This window comes from Bombus pascuorum, chromosome 15 (genome assembly GCF_905332965.1).
Source record: "Bombus pascuorum chromosome 15, iyBomPasc1.1, whole genome shotgun sequence".
Classification (NCBI taxonomy): Eukaryota; Metazoa; Arthropoda; class Insecta; order Hymenoptera; family Apidae; genus Bombus; species Bombus pascuorum.
Genome location: NC_083502.1, coordinates 2,231,161 through 2,250,330, shown reverse-complemented (window position 1 = coordinate 2,250,330; position 19,170 = coordinate 2,231,161). Strand labels below are relative to the sequence as shown.

General features: G+C 35.3%; 3 protein-coding genes across 12 annotated transcripts; all 3 read right to left on the bottom strand.

The window, feature by feature from the left end:
- Nucleotides 1-99: 99 nt before the first annotated feature.
- LOC132914996 (uncharacterized) lies at nt 100-2,727 on the bottom strand. The gene is made up of 5 exons (XM_060974608.1): nt 2,402-2,727; nt 1,943-2,231; nt 1,594-1,886; nt 887-1,532; nt 100-412 (listed from the first exon to the last, which is right to left on the bottom strand). Exons 2-5 carry the CDS (start codon nt 2,094-2,096, stop codon nt 324-326), a joined length of 1,182 nt encoding a protein of 393 aa, XP_060830591.1. The 5' UTR covers nt 2,097-2,231; nt 2,402-2,727; the 3' UTR covers nt 100-323.
- Nucleotides 2,728-3,334: 607 nt separating this feature from the next.
- LOC132914976 (transcription factor Sp4-like) lies at nt 3,335-8,537 on the bottom strand. 6 transcript variants are annotated; one of them, XM_060974548.1, is made up of 12 exons: nt 8,403-8,537; nt 7,600-7,855; nt 6,903-7,098; nt 6,503-6,817; nt 6,020-6,425; nt 5,763-5,947; nt 5,592-5,681; nt 5,233-5,523; nt 4,909-5,146; nt 4,344-4,821; nt 3,977-4,271; nt 3,335-3,858 (listed from the first exon to the last, which is right to left on the bottom strand). In XM_060974548.1, the coding sequence occupies exons 3-12, from the start codon at nt 6,936-6,938 to the stop codon at nt 3,694-3,696; spliced, it is 2,499 nt and encodes an 832-aa protein (XP_060830531.1). In that variant the 5' UTR covers nt 6,939-7,098; nt 7,600-7,855; nt 8,403-8,537; the 3' UTR covers nt 3,335-3,693. The 6 variants fall into 6 exon arrangements, with proteins under 6 accessions (XP_060830531.1, XP_060830532.1, XP_060830533.1 ...); XM_060974549.1 differs by having other exon boundaries at nt 7,604-7,855; XM_060974550.1 differs by having other exon boundaries at nt 8,428-8,529.
- Nucleotides 8,538-9,953: 1,416 nt separating this feature from the next.
- LOC132914978 (glycerol-3-phosphate dehydrogenase, mitochondrial) lies at nt 9,954-18,997 on the bottom strand. 5 transcript variants are annotated; one of them, XM_060974562.1, is made up of 13 exons: nt 18,812-18,997; nt 16,024-16,152; nt 14,225-14,381; nt 13,930-14,152; nt 13,692-13,855; nt 13,507-13,619; nt 13,221-13,414; nt 12,740-13,128; nt 12,416-12,666; nt 11,994-12,341; nt 11,805-11,903; nt 11,653-11,754; nt 9,954-11,121 (listed from the first exon to the last, which is right to left on the bottom strand). In XM_060974562.1, exons 2-13 carry the CDS (start codon nt 16,108-16,110, stop codon nt 10,987-10,989), a joined length of 2,262 nt encoding a protein of 753 aa, XP_060830545.1. In that variant the 5' UTR covers nt 16,111-16,152; nt 18,812-18,997; the 3' UTR covers nt 9,954-10,986. The 5 variants fall into 5 exon arrangements, with proteins under 5 accessions (XP_060830545.1, XP_060830543.1, XP_060830540.1 ...); XM_060974560.1 differs by lacking the exon at nt 11,653-11,754; XM_060974557.1 differs by lacking the exon at nt 11,805-11,903.
- Nucleotides 18,998-19,170: the final 173 nt, after the last annotated feature.

Genomic DNA, 19,170 nt, shown 5'->3' with positions numbered 1-19,170 from the left:
ATATAAATGCAGTTCTTTTCTTTAAATTCACCATGTACTATCTCAATAATACGACATATCAAAATTTTATACGAGAAATTTGTACAGCTGTGAAATTAGAAACATTAAAATCAACATTTTATTTTTAATAAACATAAAATGTTCATTATACTTCATAATACATAGTAGTTTTAATACTTTTATTCCGCTTCTTTTTTTTTCATCTAAACCTTTCGTTTCAATGTAATAATATTTCGAAAACTATTAAAACTAGTTGTGTAACATAATAAATATAACAAATTACTTGAATGTGCCAAAGAAGAAGTGGTTCTGTATTGTCACAGTTAACCTCCAGATGAAGTATTTAATGATACCATTGTATTGGATATAGAAGACATTTGCATGGGTGGCGCAGGAGCTTGTTGTTTTGCAGCTGGAATTTTCAAATACTTCTATTATTTTTCTCTTGATAAAACTTAAATTCGCTCGATAATCAGGCAATTACAGTAACAAGCAGTTGGATCTTGAAGATGCATATCACGCAATGCAAGCAATTAGCTCAAGTATTTAAATAAGCATCTAGTATTAGTTGCTGTATTGTAATATATAATAAACAACTAAATTAGTTAAATAAATACGTGCTTTATTTTTCATACTTAATTTTACTTTGTGCCACATAAATGTACATGCAAGAAGATAACTTTCTATTCATGAGCAGAAACAAAACAAACTAGTTGATTTATGATATATGAATATAACATGGTGACTCATTGTCAGTAGTAAATCATATGCAAGAAATGATGAATATTTTTAGATATGCAAATTTATAAAAATAACTCCGCAGTATACCGCCTAATAGTATGATTCGAAAACGAATATGATAGATTTTTAAACATATCGTTCTCACCATTTCTGCTGCTGTAGACTTTTGTAAATCCCTTAAATTGCTCTGGCGGCGGGAAATTCGCAATAGAATGAAACATATCCGCGAACCGAACCTCTAAATCTAGAGCATTCATCGTCTGTCCATTGCGCATGGAAGAACTCCTTGTGGGAGGTGTTGGCGGTGGTGGCGGCGGTGGGGCCAGTCTTTGATGAGTAGGAGCTGGACGATGCGGAAGGGGTGGAGGTGGAGGTGGTATACAAGGAGCGCTAACAGTTACTCTAGAAGGAGGTGGCGGTGCCACTCTAGTTGCTGTAGAGGGTATATTGTTTGATCTAGATGTAGGTGGAGAAGGAGGTTTCGCGACTGGAGGTTTAAGAATTCGATTCGTAGGCCTCGATTGGGTCTCGTTCAGACAATCCTGAGACTGATGAAGGGAAGGTGGAGTTGGAGCAAGTACAGGAGGTGATCTAGGCAATCGCATACTTTGTGCTCTTGATACACTTCCTCCAGTTAAGTTTAATTTCTTAGGAGGTGGTGATGGTTTGTGCAATGCAGATGATGATGTGGTAGGTGGTTTGGGAGCAAGAGTAGGCTTTCCAAATCCCTTAGGTGCTTCCATAGTAGAACTAGAGTCTGTAGTACTTTGTCCTGGTATTGAGTTTGCCTTCTAAAATGTGACACAAAATCTTCAAATCTATATTAACATATAACTTTTTAGATATCTTTACCTGAACAAATAGTTGTGGTTTTTGAGTGGCTGGTGGTGGAATTGGCGGTGGACCTCTTTTTATGCTAGGGACAGTCGATTGACCAAAGTTTGTATTATTAACATTACTATTGTTCTTTTCAACTGCAGAAGTCCTAGATCCTACAGGCTTTAATTTAGGAATACCAGTAGAAAATAATCCACCTAGTCCTATGGGACCTCCATTACTTGTGCTAATGCCACTGTTTGCTACATTAGAACTATTTTCCTTGCTATATAAGGAAGAAGAGCTTCCTGATTCACCTCTAACTCTACCTAAAATGATAATAATAATAAGTATCGCTGACTGAAAAATATACATTGTAACTTACCACTAACTACAGGTGCACTTTTATCTACGGTTACAGTTTTTTTTAAAGTTTTCCCAGCTCTAATTGACTGAAGAAGTAAATTTCTATCCTGATCTGCTATCCCAGAACCAGATGTGTTGAAGACAGGAGGTGGAGGTGGAGGTGGTGCAGGCATCCTTGTTCAACTTTTATAAAAGTATTTACCACCTCTGTTAAAATCGTATTATAAAAATAAAACGATTAATTTAGATAAATCTGAATTACGATCCTTATGATCAAATTAAATTGTAGACTGTAGCATGTAGAATGGCTGAAACACATTTTGAGATAAGATTAGACCTCCTACACAGAAAATAGTGCAATTAGGTTAGCAAAAAAATAATTTCAACATTTTCTACGATATTTTATATTTGTATTGGCAATTTTTATACTTTAGAACATATGCCGTAAGTATAATGAGACAAATTATAAATAATTTACCTAAAATTGATAAAACGATTCTATCCCCCCAGAGGAACAGTCTTTGAAACTACCGCACTTTGCATCCGTTTCTGATTCACTATGAACGAACAGAATCCACAACATTCCAAATTTTTCCAAGGCCGATAAAAATTCAGATGCACTGATGTTTCTTACGGGTAAAAATTAAAATTGACTCGTTAGACGTATAAATAACTGAATTAATGCACATCTTGATAAAAGTCGACCATTTGTTTATAGCATTGACGAGTCATATTCGATCGAAGATGCATACGTCGAGTCGAATACACCTGAATACACCACACCTGGGAGCTCTTAAACTCATGACAGTGAAATGAGAACAGTATCTTTCTCTTGTAGCTATGTTACCATTGGCTACCAAGAAGAGATTCGCAGCCTCGCTTTCCACTATAGAAACACACATCCGTTTTTAAACATTCCAATTGTAATTGTTTCCTTATTCGTTTATGCAATTCGGAAGTTAAGTAAAAACATTAATTCTTAATGTATTATAAAACCGACAAAATGATTTCCATAAATTAAAATTGATTAAAAATAAGATATCAATCAAGATGTATTAAAATAAGACATTTACTATATAAAAAGTAATATTTTATATGTCATATTAAAATGTAAAAGAAGTACGAAATATTTGAAATACAATATATACATATGTATAATTTATAAGGAATATAATTAGCATATAATAACATACAAATATCGGTGATAGAATGAGGCTTCTTAAAGAGAAACTTTCGCCATTATACAAATAAATAAAAGCAATGAAACATCTTACCTTTTAGGTTTTTATTCTGTATATGATTTTATCCAAGTAATAGCCTGAAAAGATTAATCGAATGCAACAGTTATTGTCTCTACATAGCATAAAATTTTTCTATATTAAGGTGAAAGACTGAACATATCTTAGAGTCGTAATATCAAAAACTGTTTATAAGTGTAAAATTCATTTTGTGCAAAAGATCTTTCTTTTTACAATTAATATACAATTATTATACATATTTACAAAATTCGCCCATCAATACAAAAATAGATTATACACTATATTGAATTACGATAATCCCTGTAAAAAGTTTCCCCTCTCGTTTAGCAGCATCGCAAAATATAACTGTGATAATCTTTGCGAACTGTCATAAATAATGTAACACTACCTAGATTTTTAAATCTTTCATCGATGTTGTTAATGTAACAACCAACGTTTCAACCAACAGCTTTTTTTATTCCTAAATCTTCCCGGCAAAGGATCCCATATGGAAAAAACATAATTCTTATTTTTATTCCTTTGTTACATGATTCGTTGGTTCAGGTTTAATTTCATCCATTTGTTCAGTAATAACTATATCAGACTGCTCTGTATCTTTGTGCAGAGCGATAATAATTTTTTCTTCCGTTGAAGATTGACTATCTGAGGAACCTTCCTGCGTTGAAGTAGCTGCTTCCTACAATAGAAAGAAAAATATGAAAAAATAATAATAGACATACAACATTTTCGACTTTCCATTCTTTTCGTTTATCTCTAAACCGAACTGATCCCAGACAGACTACAACTCTTCTTACCGTACTTCGAATCTTCGTGTGTGTCTTTATATGTTTCGTCAAATGGTCCGATCTCATGAATTTTTTAGTACACTCAGGGCATTGGAATCTCTTTTCACCGGTGTGAGTTCTACGATGCCTCTGAAGCTCATCCGACCTGGTAAATTTCTTACCACAGAATATCCAACTACAAACAAACGGTCGTTCTCCGGTATGCCACCTCAAATGAGCCCGAAGATGACTGGTCTTTCCGTATACCTTATTACAACCCGCTATGTGGCATACATGTTGCCGTTTTCTAGTCATATCTCTATTCCTATTCATATGAATTTCAATTTATAAAATTGTTATGAACTTGAACAAATACAGATTAGTTTTGAAATCCTACCTATCACCATCTCCGCAATTAGGACACGTGCAAGCAACCCTCCTACGATGTTGCTTATTAGAATCTGTCTCGATATTCGCAGACGGTGCGGTAGCTACTTGATGCTGGTGTGATGTGGGGGTGGGCGTTGTTAACGCGTTATTCGATTGAAGAGTTTGTAAAATTTGCCACTTTGTCGGATCGTTCGAATCTAATTGTACGGTTGGAGCAGCAACAATCGGTGCAGCTGCTGTTGCAGGTAGCGTTTGAACAGTGGCGGGCTGCAGTGCACTTGCAGGTATAACTTGCACATTACCTAGACCTGGAATATTTTGCACAGGTATCGACTGAAGAAAACCATTTGCCGCGTTCATTCCACCGGCAGGTTGAAGTTGCATTATACTGCCGTTACCAACGCTCCTCATCATGTTACCTTGCTGGGCAGTTAAGCTTGCTAACGCGGATGCAGGAATTAAAGTTAGCTGTTGTGCTTGCGTTCCTGTAGGATATACGTATTAAAGTGTTAATATGGTTTTCCCAGTTGTAGATAGAGAAAATTCAAATTAACAGTCATTGGTCAATGTACCTGCAATTGTAATTGGCTGAACTGCAGGTTGTGTTGTTTGAGCAGCAGGAATATGTATAACTTGGCCGCTAGCTAATTGTCTAGCATCAATACTGGCTACCTTTATATCACCCTCGACTGACTCTGGTGGTCTTGCTAATGCTGATAACGTCTGTACATCAATCTTCTGTCCATCTTTTGTGGTAATTACATTGTTGCTTCCTTGCATTGGCCTTCCAAGTGCACCGATTCCAAGTACCTATAGAAGATGCAATAAATATAAACATTTAATTGTAGAAATAAAAGATAATTAACTTTTTTAATACATCTTCTACAATCTTTCACCTGAACGTTGCTTGGAGTTGTTACTGTTGTGCTCCAAGTTGCTACAGTTGAAGATGGTGTAGATGATTGTTGTTGCGCTTGTTGAACTTGTTGTTGCTGCTGCTGTTGTATAACTTGCTGTACAACTTGCTGCACTTGTTGTTGTTGTTGCTGTTGCACTTGAGCTTGTGCCGCCTGTTGTTGCTGTTGCTGCTGCACAGACTGTACAACTTGTGGTTGAGCTTGCTGTTGCACTACTTGCTGTGCTTGTTGCTGAGCAACTTGCTGAGCTACTTGTGTTACCTGTTGATTCTTATATCAACATTATTTTAATAAAATCGTACATTGTTATATGATGTATTATTTCTTTTTATATTTACTTGTAAGCTTTGAAGTTGTGGTATGTTGGCAATCTGGACTTGCTGAATTTGTCCATTAGGTGTAATTATTTGAGCTACTTGTGGAATTTGCTACAAATAAATTTTATTTCAAATAATATATGTATACTAATTCTTATCGCACAAAAATTTGTATTCGCATAATCAACATACTTGCGTGATCTGAGGTATCATCTGCGTGGCAGGCACATTGAAAACACTGGACAATGCTTGAACTGGAAAATGTACAGTTTGATAAACTGTCTGTCCATTACTAGCAGTAACTGGTACTTGCACAGGCACAGTTTGTTGAACATGTTGCATAGGGAACTGAAGAGGTCTAACTTGAACACTTTGCCCTAAATATAGAAAACATTTAATGAAATTTGCTATCTTTTATGAAAGTAATCTGATAACAATGGAACACATACCTGATGGCAATTGAACAGTTTGGGCAGTGATATTCTGTATGATAGAAGTAGGAAAGACACTGGGTGCTTTTATCAAACTAACTGGCTGTGGTGTAATAATAGTCTGACCATTAGCCAGTTGTACTTGCTGGCTAGCAAGTTGAACTTGTTGGCCATTAGCAGTGGCGAACTGCATTGTTGGTTGGCTTTGATGATGTCCTCCTGCAGCAGACATAGCAGAGGATGGAATAAAAAGTGCTTCTTGGCCATCAATGTTAACGGTTTGCATCTGTGGTATAACACTATAACTGAGTTGTTGTTGCGGTTGTTGCTGTTGTTGCGATTGTTGTTGTGTTTGCTGTTGTTGAGACTGTTGTTGCTGTTGCTGAAGTGCAGCTTGAGCCTGAGTACTGATCAACTGAGCACCCTGAAGTAATTTTTACATCTTAAAAGAAGAAAGAAAAGAAGCGAACCATTTAATATTCTTCTAAAAGCATTTCTCACCTGCAAAAATTGTTGAGGCAAAGATTGTACAGAAATGGTTTGTGCTCTTTGTTGATCATGTTGCGGTTGCTGAGTCTGTAAAGGCACAAAATTTTGCAATTGTTGCAAAGTAATGACTTGTGGCTGCTGTTGTTGCTGTGCTTGTTGTTGAACATCTTGTTGCTGCTGCAATTGCTGCAAAACAGCTGCATTTGTGGTTAAGAAACGAATTTGAGGTTGGGCAGTTTGCTGTTCCAATTGCTGTTGTTGCTGTTCAGCTTCATCCTGCTGCTGCTGCTGCTGCGTTTGTAAAAGATCATGATCTTCGATCTCCTCCTGTCAAATAATTTCAACGCTCTTCTCATTTCTGCATACTTTACTTCTATAGAAATAATTAAATAAAATTTCTCAATCGACTCACCTGATTGATACTTCTCCCATCCACGCTTCGTTTCATGATAAATATAGGTGTAGTATATTCTTAACACAAACAAGATCGTCGTCAACGTAATTTATGCAGATTACCCTTATGCTAGGAATCCATTCTTGACTATACCAAACAGGACTGACTATTTAGTCCGTGGTACACGGGAACACCCGCTGGAAGAGCGTTTAACCTAAAAAATTCATTAGTTGTTTAAACCCGCTCTATTTTACTTTGTAACTACTTAAGGTATGAATCTCCACCGACTTAGCTACAATCGTAACTACCCTGCCACTTGAACACCGCATCTGGCTCCGTTTTTCTTTTTCCTTTATTTCGAATCAAAGTAAACGACACTTGCGACTAAGGTACATCGCGATTGAACGAAAATGAAGTGAAAATGATGCGAATGAAGCCTTAGCGTCGAATGAGCAAGAAACACGACCGACTTAAACGATATCGACACGTGCAAAGACCACTCTCCGAAGACAAAGAAGGCCAGAGAGCACTCCTCGAGAACCCAATCGAGGACCGCCTCCCTACGCCCCTGTTCCTGCCGCCCCACCCGCAGCCGCTCGAAATATTGCCCACCGTGGCAAGGACGCGCATAACCACTGACACAGAGGCGCACTGTATGTCGTCACACCCGCCCACTCGGTCGTTTGTCGACTGTCCGCCTCACCAACACACTCACCTACCCGCGATAACGGGGAAGGCAGCCTCACGATGCAGCCTCCACCCACTTTGCACATGGGACTCCACCTAACTCGCGAACAGCACGTGGCTCCTCCGCAGAAACGTCCACTCTGTACTCCCGCCACTCGATTTTTCCCTCAAAAACCAGGATGATAAGCCTCCCGTGCTCACTACACTTCCTGTTTCATCTGTTCGGCTCCGTAACTGTCCCTGAGACGGCCATAATAGAACACCACGGATAACTAAACTTCAACCTAAAAGATTTTACAATATTGTAGATTACAAAGAAGTTGGTAATGGACAGAAAAATAAACACAGTACAATAATATTGTGTTATGTAAAGTAATATATATATTCGCTAGAATATATATATATATAAATATATATATATATATTATATATAAATATTCGCTGTTTTAGAAATGCATTTCCATGTGTACATCTATACATCGCGTGCATACTGAAGCGTTGCGTGGTACGCGCGCGCACACTCTTCTCGAAGCGATCGCGGTCGACGATCTACGTCTTCCTTCTTTGGTTGATACACTCTCTGTTATAGTGGAAATGTTTCTTTTATAAAAAGAAATACGATCAAACGAGATTTAACTATGAATTCTTTGCCACTGTGGTTCAACTAATTTCCTTGGTAACACCAGAAGAGTGACGCTATGTTCAAAGTTGCCGCCAAAAGTACAGATATAGGACAAGCCAATGTTCTTCTTTTTCTTTCTGATGATCGACGAAAAAATTAGTTAGCGGATACTCTATAACCGAAAATTTCCAACGAAAGAACAATCTTACGCTAGTTTCGTATCACCTTGCACACGATTCGATTTCAACGTGATTTCAACATGTGCACGTAGACTCGCAACGTGTTGGTCGGCCGTCCCTCACGAAAACAGGGCTACGAATACCGCTATGAGAGGACTACTTTCGCCGTGGGGCGGTACACAAGGTGGCAACGTCGCCGTACGCCAAGTGCGAGGATCAGAGCTCTGATTGGTCGTTGGTTATTCGTGATAGTTGGCACCGAGCAGAGGTTCGTTAGACAGGGGCGTACGCAGAAACCGTCGGACGCCCACCCCGTCGAAGAGGGATAAACGATGCACACCTCCTACTTTCTCTGGCCTTCCTTCCCCTCTTTTTACCAATACCCCCGGTCAGGGCCACGCTTGAGCAGGGTCGCGAACATCGGCATATCGTTGTTATAGAACAATCTCACTCTCTTTCCTTCTTACTCTATCACATTATAGAAACGCTACTGATTGCCTGATGCCGACGTTTATACGGAGAAGGGAGGAGCTGTTAGTACTCCCTCGCTATGCCGCCGCCCTTCTTTTCATAATCAGAAACAAGCTTCACGAAACGAATCTCTCTTGCTTTAGTTGGCCATGTATGGAGTGGTCGAGTAGGTTGTGTGTTGAATGTGATTCAATCCTGAAGGCTACTTTAATTGGAAGTAGTGATGGGTTGTCTCAAGCATTTTAAGTCGCATTAAATATCTGAATGTGGCAAAAATTCAAATCAGTTCTAATACGATTCGATACCCTAAAACTTATGAAAGTCTTGGAAATCTTGAAAGTTTTGCAACTCTTGTAAGTCTTAAAAGCTTAACGTGTAGTTAATATTTTACAGCATTTTGAATACTTTAATCCAAATACATACATTGGTATAAAATATTAAAGATAATGTAGAAAGTTTGAGATATTGGAAATGCATCTACGCGAACGATTTCCAAGAGTTTTGGAGAATTGAATGATATTTCACTTCGAATTTCAGCATTCTTAAAAAACATTGAATCATCTCAAAACTGACAATGAAATTCGTATGCCCATCATGAGTTGTATTTCTATGCGATCCAATCCTGGCTATGAATCTATCGATGTTTTTTCGATCAATCATATGTATTTTCTACACTTTTTCTTAAGACTCAATTCATGTATTGATTTCGTTAAAAAGTGGGTACTTCGTGCATAGTAACAGCAATTTTTCAGCAAGGTGTATGAAAATATCGATTACGTTTAGTTTGATAGAAAGGGATTGATAATATACAGAATACTGAATGATATAAAAATAATTTACTTAACAAAAAGTATATAATCTCATACTGCGATTTGAGGTTATGAACTTACCAATATTTTTTTATATTTTGTACTCCTTTTGGAACTCATGGTTAATCTATTTATTTCATTAAAATTTATCTGGTGCATAGCAATAGGAATTTTTCAGGTAGGTACTTGGAAATATTGATGAGGTTTAATTCAATAAAAAGGAATGGATATTATACAGAAGTGGTATACATTTAACATGACAAAAAATGATATATTTATCTGGAAGGACTGAGATGTAAAATAAGTCCAATATGGCTTTTATTATTAAGTCAATGGTAATGACAAGTGAAATAAATTAATCTCTAACATCAACCATATGTCGTAATTGCATGATGTTAGTAACAATAAATTAAATAAGTAGTTACATTTAAGTAATCAGATAATCTACATATAGACTGTTTACTAATATACATTAGCAATTAACGTAATTTATAAATAAATTCTTCTTCAAGAGTTCTAAAAATAATATCGAGCTTACAATCCAATAGCATGTATGATTATGTCACATGTAATGTGTACCTAAACAGGGAATTATTCACAATACATACTTAACAATTTTGTTACAGCGAGTCGAAAGTAACAAACTTAGAATAAAATCATGTATTTCTTTATACCAAACTGCATTTTTTAATTGCGTTAAACTAGAATTTAATTTCTGTAACATCTACCTTTTGTAATTATGAAAGCATACGTTCAATGATTATGGCATTTAAAATGCTCGACGTTTGTGTAAGTATATAATTTTCTAAAAATTGTACCAACTCAGTATACAATGATATACCTAGTCATAAATACGTTTCTTAATCATATTGATGCATTTAAAGACTTATATACAGATTAGAAAATATCTGTTCTATTCCTTAATGAAAACTGAAACACTGTACATAAAAATATTTACATATTAAAATTGAAATTCTTGTTATGGTCGTGTTCTTTTTCTGAAGTTGATCGTTAAAATAGTTAAGATTTAGCGCAGCCGTAATTAATGTACATTTAAGCGCTTAAAATCTTCCCTCTTATCTTCATCTCGTTCATTTTGAGCTTGCAAGCTAACTGCAACGAAGGTAGAAAGTCGTTGTATAAAGTACGAAAAAAGATAAATAGGTCTACAAAGTAGTAATTCTAGAGTATTTGTACTAGAGTGGGCTACAATTGAAGTTCAGAGTGAACAATGATTCTGTGATAATGAATTCGTCGTAGAACTGCGCTTTGAACGTGTAAATTGCTTTTAGAAGCATGCAGAAAATTGTACAATGCCACAGAAAATGAACCTCCTACAGTCCACCGCCTGATCTCTCTACACTGATCTGTTTCTTTAGCATATCTTTTTCGTGTTGCGCCTCTTCCATCTCTGCCATCCTTGCAAAACGTGAATATGCCACGTGTCCAGATTTAATGGCCGACATCATCTGCGTCAAATTGAGAAAAATTAGCTTTAAAAATTCGAAACGAGAAGAAACCTTGTTCCATGAACTTGGTGATAATCACAGTTTCATAGTTTGGCACAAGAGCAGCATGATACTAAAATATGTTGAAAGAAAGAAGTAAAAGAAGTAGAGAGGTTTGAATATTCATAGAAATATTGCAGTCACAACATCAGAACAAGACACACTTTGATTAGATTAGATTATTGTAATCTGTCTATATGTAATCAGGTCTAAACTATTCGTGCAACGAAAAAGAGAATATTAAAAAATTTGTTACGAGAAATTATGATAAAATAAAGGAATATAAATGTTACTGGTAATCTATTGTTATCCAACAGGTCTTTTGTGCGATTATTTTTTTTTTTTGTTAAAACTGAACTAGTCCTAAATAATGTTAAAAGATATGTAAATATATATGTAAAATAATGCAACAAAAGAAATTTGAGAAAAAAAGAAATTTGAAAGCGGCTGCAAAACTATACGACAAATCCGTGCGTGCGAGCTTTCACAGACCTGAAGATATTCGTCCAACTCGACCTGACCATTCATATTAGTGTCGATTTCACGTAGTATTTCATGAAGCTCTTCACCAGGCACTTCCTTGTCACCAAACAACTGCGAATGGTAAACAAATGTTTCAATTAAATATATGCTTTACGATTTACCTGCAGATAATCTTGTAACTCCATTTGCCCATTGTAATTGAGATCAATTTCATTGAGCAAAGTGTGCATCTCATCTTCTTTCAGTTTTATGCCAAGTACCTGTACATCGACAATTACACGTGTAACGAAAACAAAAAGAAAATAAAAAAATAAATTTAGCATAAAATTAATGCTATATTTTATGCAAACCTTAAGTCCTCGTCTGATGTCGTTAATGGAAACATAGCCTTTGTTGTCTTTATCGATGATTCCAAAACGCTTAATATACAATTGAATTTCTTCCTTCGTGAGGTTGATAGGAATTTTGTCACGAGACGCGCGATTAACCATTTGTCCCATTTCATTAGCGAGGAAGTCACTAGCCTCTTTATGCTGTCTTTTCTTTTCCTCCGGTGTCCAATGTAATTCTTCTGCCATAATGTCGATAATGGCCGGAAGAGCTTCTTGTGCTGCTTGGACGTTTAAGAAGGCTAATCTCAATCGTCTTGCAATCATATCAATTGCTGTTCTCGCGTATTCACGAACTCCATATCGAATCTAAAATTAATAGCGATTAATTATTACAACGAATAAAGAAAGATATATCAAAAATAATGATTGATAGTATTTACCTCAGCGTCGATATATGGGAATTCAGGATGAATCTTTTTGCCTATAATTGGCCACCTTTTACCAGTAAGGGAAGCCATTTTTGCTACAGCAAATGCACGGTCTCCATAACTCTTAGCCATATGTTGCGCAACCTCACATTCCAAGCCAAAATCTTGTACTAATCTGATGTACATTGTTGGACTCCAACCATGAGCTCCCTCGAGGAGAAAACCATTTGTTTGACAGGGTCTTTCAGGCTTTAAATTGCAGGCTTAACAAATAATATGAAAATTAAAAATAAAACTTAACAAATCTCTATCGTACATATACATCATGTACTATACCCTTGATAGCTATATCGATGGTTTCTTCAGCCATCGCTCTGTACGTTGTCCATTTTCCTCCAGCTATCGTGATAAGTTTCGTGGGACTGACATGTACAATGTGATTTCTCGCCAGGGACTGGGTATTTGGTTTGTTTGGATCGGAGACAAGAGGTCTAATTCCGCTCCAAGCAGACAAGACATCTCCTCGACGAACTTCAACGTCCGGATTGAGGTAGTTCTTCACTTCACGTAAAATGAACATGATTTCATCCTCAGTGGGTCGCGGATTATGCGTTATTTCGCAGGGTAAATCAGTTGTTCCTGCGATCGTTTGTTTCTGCCAGGGTAAGAAAAAGATCACTCGGCCGTCACTCGTTGATGGATCCAATAGACCCATCTGATCGGGGCTATAAAAATGAAATTAATACATATAATTAATGTAAGCTTTTCTTAACCATGCTTCCTAAGTTCAAGTTTTATAATCTATTCAGTTATTCACCTGTAATAGCCTGGAAGAACAATATGAACACCAGAAGAGGGACAGCAAATTTCTTTAACATTCTGGTCATCCATTTTCCTGATATGGTCAGTGAAAGGTCCCGTTGCGTTTATTATTGCCTTTGCCTTCACATCCCATTGTTCACCCGTTAGTTCATCTTTCACTCGAGCTCCAGTAAGGACTCGATTACCATCCTTCGTGCAGAAAAAATTTTATTCCGATAAACAATCTATCTTCACACGGCTCTTATCACATATGTCTAATCAGATGATATTGATGCCAATACCTTATCGAGACCTTTCAACAGATTAACAACTTTAACATGATTTACGACCGTGGCACCATGTCGTGAGGCAGTTAGTGCAACTGCCAAATTCATTCTGGCATCATCCTGTTGACCTGTTACATCAAAGCAATATGAAATTACAGCATGTTTGAAAGAGTTGATAAAGAATAGCACAATAGAAATACCATCGTAGTAAACAATAGCTCCTGTGAGTTTATCTCCTTTCAGCATGGGAAACAATTCTAGCGCATCCCTCTTGCTGAGAAAATACGATGATCTGACTGTCTTGCCTCCAGCAACAAGATCATACATTTTTATACCAAACCAGTAGTAGGGAATTTGCCACCACCTGTTGAAGATAAGTGGATTTTGATTATCGATTTCATATGGAACAGGTAAAAACAATTAAGAGTCATAACATACGTGTAAACAGGCAACATGATAGGCAGAGGATGAGCCAAATGAGGTGCGCTGTGTAACATAGACGCTCGTTCATGCAAAGCTTCTTTGACCATTTTGTACTGTTCCACATCCAGTTGCAATATAGCCTTCTGTAAGTAACGGACTCCTCCATGAATAAGCTTTGTACTCCTAGAGGATGTACCAGAAGCAAAATCATCTGCCTCGATTAATGCCGTCTTCAAACCTGGAAATTAAAAATAGCGTATGATTAATAAATAATTACCTAAGGTTTTTTATTTATTTAAAGTCGCATTACCTCGTGTACATGCATCTAACGCACATCCAGCTCCAGTCGCACCACCACCAACGATAAGAACATCGTACTCTTCGTGATTCTTCAACGCCTTCACTTGTTCTTCCCTGGTTGGCAAAGGTCTTTTCGGTGGTCGTGATTTCTGTACATCTGCGTGTACCTAATAAATAAAGGAATATTGTATCAAGCGAACTACGACCAATTTTACACAATACGTCCTCCGAGATTAATATTTTTATTTGATCATGTTGATTATAAATAAATTTCTGATGTTTATACATTTTTGGCAAAATTTAAGATTCCATAAATCTACAAAATACATATAAAAATATGTAAAATATTTAAAGTAGAGCACTTGTTATAATATTTAGTGGATGGAACAAATTTCTATCTAAGTTCTATTTCTTTAATTATGGACATAAAAATATAAAATTCCATAAACATTCATCTAATTATAAACCAGTTTTCATAAATGACACGATACCAGTCGATAAAACAGTTGAAGATGGAGCGGGTTATTCAAAACAAAAGAGCATTCCCGCGTATTTATTACTACAGATTGAAAGCTATTCTTCGCTTATCATCGTATAGGAGCATGGGGCAATTATCGTAATAGAAGACCCTATACCAGTGTCGTCTTGGATATAATCAACTTTAGTCACTTCGTGATAGAATCAATTACGATCACGATTCGTATCACTGTATCAATTTGATTTGTCGGGTATAATCAAGTTTGATAAATATTGGTCTCGTGCTTACACTTCCATACAATAAATGAAAAATTTTACGTTGGTCTTTATTTTTATTTTCCTTAACTTTTGTTCATATATTGTTAAATCAAAATGAAATAATCCTATATTCAGACGGGCCATAGCTTCGAAAAACAATCGTGTATCAAAATAGACGAGCATTCTTGATAGCTCGTCCTGGCCTGGCACAGACCTTTGCAGCAGTGAAATTTTGGTATCCACGTGACTGCTAACTTGGTATCTTGGTAACACGAAACACTACAGCCTTGACTGCCAGCGTAAATTATAGTTACTAATAGCTTTCGTTAAGCTATAAGTCAAACTGAAAAATGCAATAAACAATTGAAATTTTATTGCGATGATGATGCTGGCCTCTTTTGACATTTGTACTTAAATGGCTTTTATTTTAAACATACAAAAGAGAAAGAAAAAAAGATTCAAGAGCGATAATTCAAATTGTAATAAGAAGAAGTTAATACGTTTGATTGCAAAGAATAATAAAAAATGACTAAAAAATTTCCTGGTATATAAAAAAGGGTTCAATGAATCCATCTTCGCTGATATCGCACTGCCTTTGTTCCTGCGATTTCTAATATAATCCCACGAGTGAGTTTCAAACGGAAAATTCCATATACCTTGCACGATCAGCTTTTACAAAGAAGAAATTACAACTAGCAAATAAAGAATGAAATAGCGAGAACATAATATGCAAAGTAAAATATTCAATATATTGGGACATGCCATATAAATACTGTAGTTTTTCTGAGAGCTAAGTTTAAAGCAATAGTTTTATAAAATTGCAATTGAAACTTAATAAAAAGGGATAGGGAATTGCAAAAAGTATGGAAAAATTAATTATTGATTAACTTTGCCAATTAGTAACTTTTTATTCTCATCTAGTATATGAAAACTAACGTTAGCATTACTGAGATAATCAGATAATACGTAGAAAGTGCAACAAATTTCTATCTAGGTTCCATTTTTCCAATATGAATTTTTAGCATATGAATTTGCATACACATCCACGATCTAATAAAGATCTAATAAACTTACGGTATTATCGGTCATTAACAGATAAGAAGTAAGAACACTAGCACCGATGGCACTTGCACCACCCACTAATAGCTTTAGCGATGCCATTTTATTACGTCTGTTATGATGGAACAACCCTTTTGGAAAGATCTGGAAATAAACGAAAATACGTTTGTATTACTGTTGCTCACGTCAACCGCGGTTTAGAAATTACGTAAGACGAGAACGGAATAGAAGAATAATTATAGAAAGATACGGCAAAGGGTTGCTAAACAGCGAAATTTCTACACGAATGATAAGCGTTTGTTAAATTAGGAAAAAATACCGTTATACAATGATAAGATAAATGATAAGATAAATCGAATTGATAGTTGTAAACTGAAGATATAATCTCTCAGCCGATTAATCAATGCCCCTGATCTATTTAGTGAATCACCATCCAAATTTTTTGGCAATACATCAACAGGTGCAATTTGAACGACAGTAACGAGGAAACAAATACAGTAGAATTTTGTTTATTCGAACAAATTAACACTAAGCTTTTATTATCCGAACTATGATCAAGCATAATTTCGTACTATTTCGTAATACGTAGAAACATTTATTCTTAAGAGTATATTAATACATGCAATTATTTATTTTTATTCAAAATAAATTCTATATGTCAAAGGAGGAACGGTTGAAATTGTAACATTTCAATTCTAATATGTATCAACTAATAAGAAGAGATGGAGAGAATAGCTACTTAGTGAACAGTGAACTTCTATTATCGGAACAGCCTTGTCCTCCTGTTTGTTCGAATAAACGAGATTCTACTGTATTAAGAAGAGATACAACAAGAATGTTATCGATGAGGATTTAACCTAATTGTTTACAAATCAAAATTTGAGTTTGATCATTTTTATGTGTTTTATGTAAAAAGCAATGTAATGTTCAATGATTTTAGGTATTGATACAGCTATGAAAGTATAGAGTTACATAGTTCGTTGGCTTCTTTGCAAAGATTTAAGTTTTAAAAATGTTTATTGGCAGTTATCCCAGAATATTTTTGTCCTGATTAAACGTGACATACCGATTCTTTATTTCTTTTGCATCCGATCATGTGATATACTGATGTGTCATACGAGACATCGTACCTACACTGTCTTACTTACGTATACAATGATGTAATAGACGTTAGTCTAGTGATTAAGAGCCGTGGGTGCAAAGTGAATTACTTGATAGTGGTGCTATAATTAACCGGCTAGAACTCACTTTTACTGAGTGAGGAAATCCGTCTTGATAAATCTGCTGCATACATTCAACGGTTTCTATTGAATTATCAGTTATAAAATACGTGATTGATAATGAATACGGAATATATGTAGCTACTATGTAAACGTAGTATAACGCGATATAATACGCAAGGATAATTAAAATCACTGGTTGTTTGTCTGCGATTTTGTTAAAACTTCGAATGTCAGGAATTTTTTTCAAAAAGTACTACGACATATTAACCGATTTTTAGCAAGATGCGTTATGATTGCAAGTTTCAAAGATATATTATGTATTAGGTAAAGAAAAACACGTTTCTATTTTCTGGTAATAAATATAGCGATTATTTTAAATAGTAATAAAAAACATTGACGCAAATAAGGCATAATCATTCCCTATACTATCGACGGTTTAATTACCTTTTCTCTTCAAATTTTTATTAATAATTTTTGTACATATGTTCGGATTGTTATGTTATATGTATATATATATATATATATCATATATGTATGTATATATATATGTTATATTATACTAATATAACTATTAACCAATAAAAGTAATTGATATATTTAATTGAAATATGATACACAGTGAGATGCACGTGACTCTGACGCACTATCTTTTATCGGGTGACGTGTTCGTCTTAATTCATGAATTAAGGTAATTCCAATAAATAAGTAAGAGCAAATAGAAAATATGAAATTATTATATATAATTGGCACTTGTCTAATCACAGAGTTACTCACCTTTCAAGTATCAAAAAAATAATTTAAGTTATGCTATTCACTACGAGACCTTGACGGTCCCCTAAAACACGTGGAATTACGTAAGCCGTATTAATCAGCAAATTCTAATATTCTCAGTTTCCTTTCTGACTATTTCTCTTTTTTTTTTTTTATGAATGTCAGATGCATCGAGGTATAACATATGCGAAATATCTTATAAAAATGGAAAAACTGATTGGACTGGATGAAACTAGTTAACACTAGTTGAATCTTATGCTATCATTTTTCTCAGAGCAAACGGAGTCATAACATTTCCATAATTTTTATAAATATTAAAATACGTGTACATTACGATAATGCAAATGTAGAGATCGATGTCGTAAAGCTACATTTTAAAATAGCACCCGAATCTCGTGCCAAATGATTTGGAATGTCATCAGTATTTGTATTGTAACTGTACTCATTATACAATACAGATATACATCACAATATTATGAGTGGGAAAAAAGAAAAATATTCACTAACTCTCTCTTATTTCAACATGGATGAATGAATGAAATCTCGTAAACAATCCATTCTCAGTTACATAAATCGACCTCAATGTATCACCACCTTCTTCTAATTAAAACTTCAATGATCATAAGAGTTAGTTTATAAGGATTTCTATAAAAAAATTCATAATTAACATCACCTTATCTCTTCATTAAAAAATGTAAAATAATTTAGTATGAAAATGAATGATTTATTATCTATATGCAATAGTTCATAGAATGTTCTTTGCTGTAGTAGCAATTGACATTTGCGACATTACTGATAACGCTACTTACTGTGAAACAAATTGACAGCTATGAGAGTCTTGAAAACACTCGCGCACAGTGGTGGTGAGTGCGATATATGAAACTAAAAATTAACGATAGACATATTCAACGAGGATACCGGCACACATTTCACTGACTCGCGCGAGCGAATGAACCGTAGTGAACGATCAAACGACACTTAATAAAGATGTAAACTGACTGCCTCAGCGACATCTTTCGAAAATTTTTCTATCTATTGAATGGCGCGCCTAAAATAAAATGTAAATAAGTTTATTCGCTTCTTTTCATCTGTGGATAGAAAGATTAAATCCTGAAAAAGACATAATATACTTTTACATTAGAATAATGGATTTTTTCATTCAAAGATA

Coding starts and splice junctions, on each gene's coding strand:
- LOC132914978 (XM_060974562.1), bottom strand. CDS start 16,110: ATGGCATCGCTAAAGCTATTAGTGGGTGGTGCAAGTGCCATCGGTGCT. Junction 13,856..13,929: donor ATCATGTTGCCTGTTTACAC/GTATGTTATGAC, acceptor TATCTTCAACAG/GTGGTGGCAAATTCCCTACT. Junction 13,129..13,220: donor GTTCTTCCAGGCTATTACAG/GTGAATAACTGA, acceptor TCATTTTTATAG/CCCCGATCAGATGGGTCTAT.
- LOC132914976 (XM_060974548.1), bottom strand. CDS start 6,938: ATGAAACGAAGCGTGGATGGGAGAAGTATCAATCAG. Junction 6,818..6,902: donor ATGGGAGAAGTATCAATCAG/GTGAGTCGATTG, acceptor ATTATTTGACAG/GAGGAGATCGAAGATCATGA. Junction 5,147..5,232: donor CAACTCCAAGCAACGTTCAG/GTGAAAGATTGT, acceptor CATCTTCTATAG/GTACTTGGAATCGGTGCACT.
- LOC132914996 (XM_060974608.1), bottom strand. CDS start 2,096: ATGCCTGCACCACCTCCACCTCCACCTCCTGTCTTCAACACATCTGGT. Junction 1,887..1,942: donor AAGTGCACCTGTAGTTAGTG/GTAAGTTACAAT, acceptor TTATCATTTTAG/GTAGAGTTAGAGGTGAATCA. Junction 1,533..1,593: donor AACCACAACTATTTGTTCAG/GTAAAGATATCT, acceptor GTCACATTTTAG/AAGGCAAACTCAATACCAGG.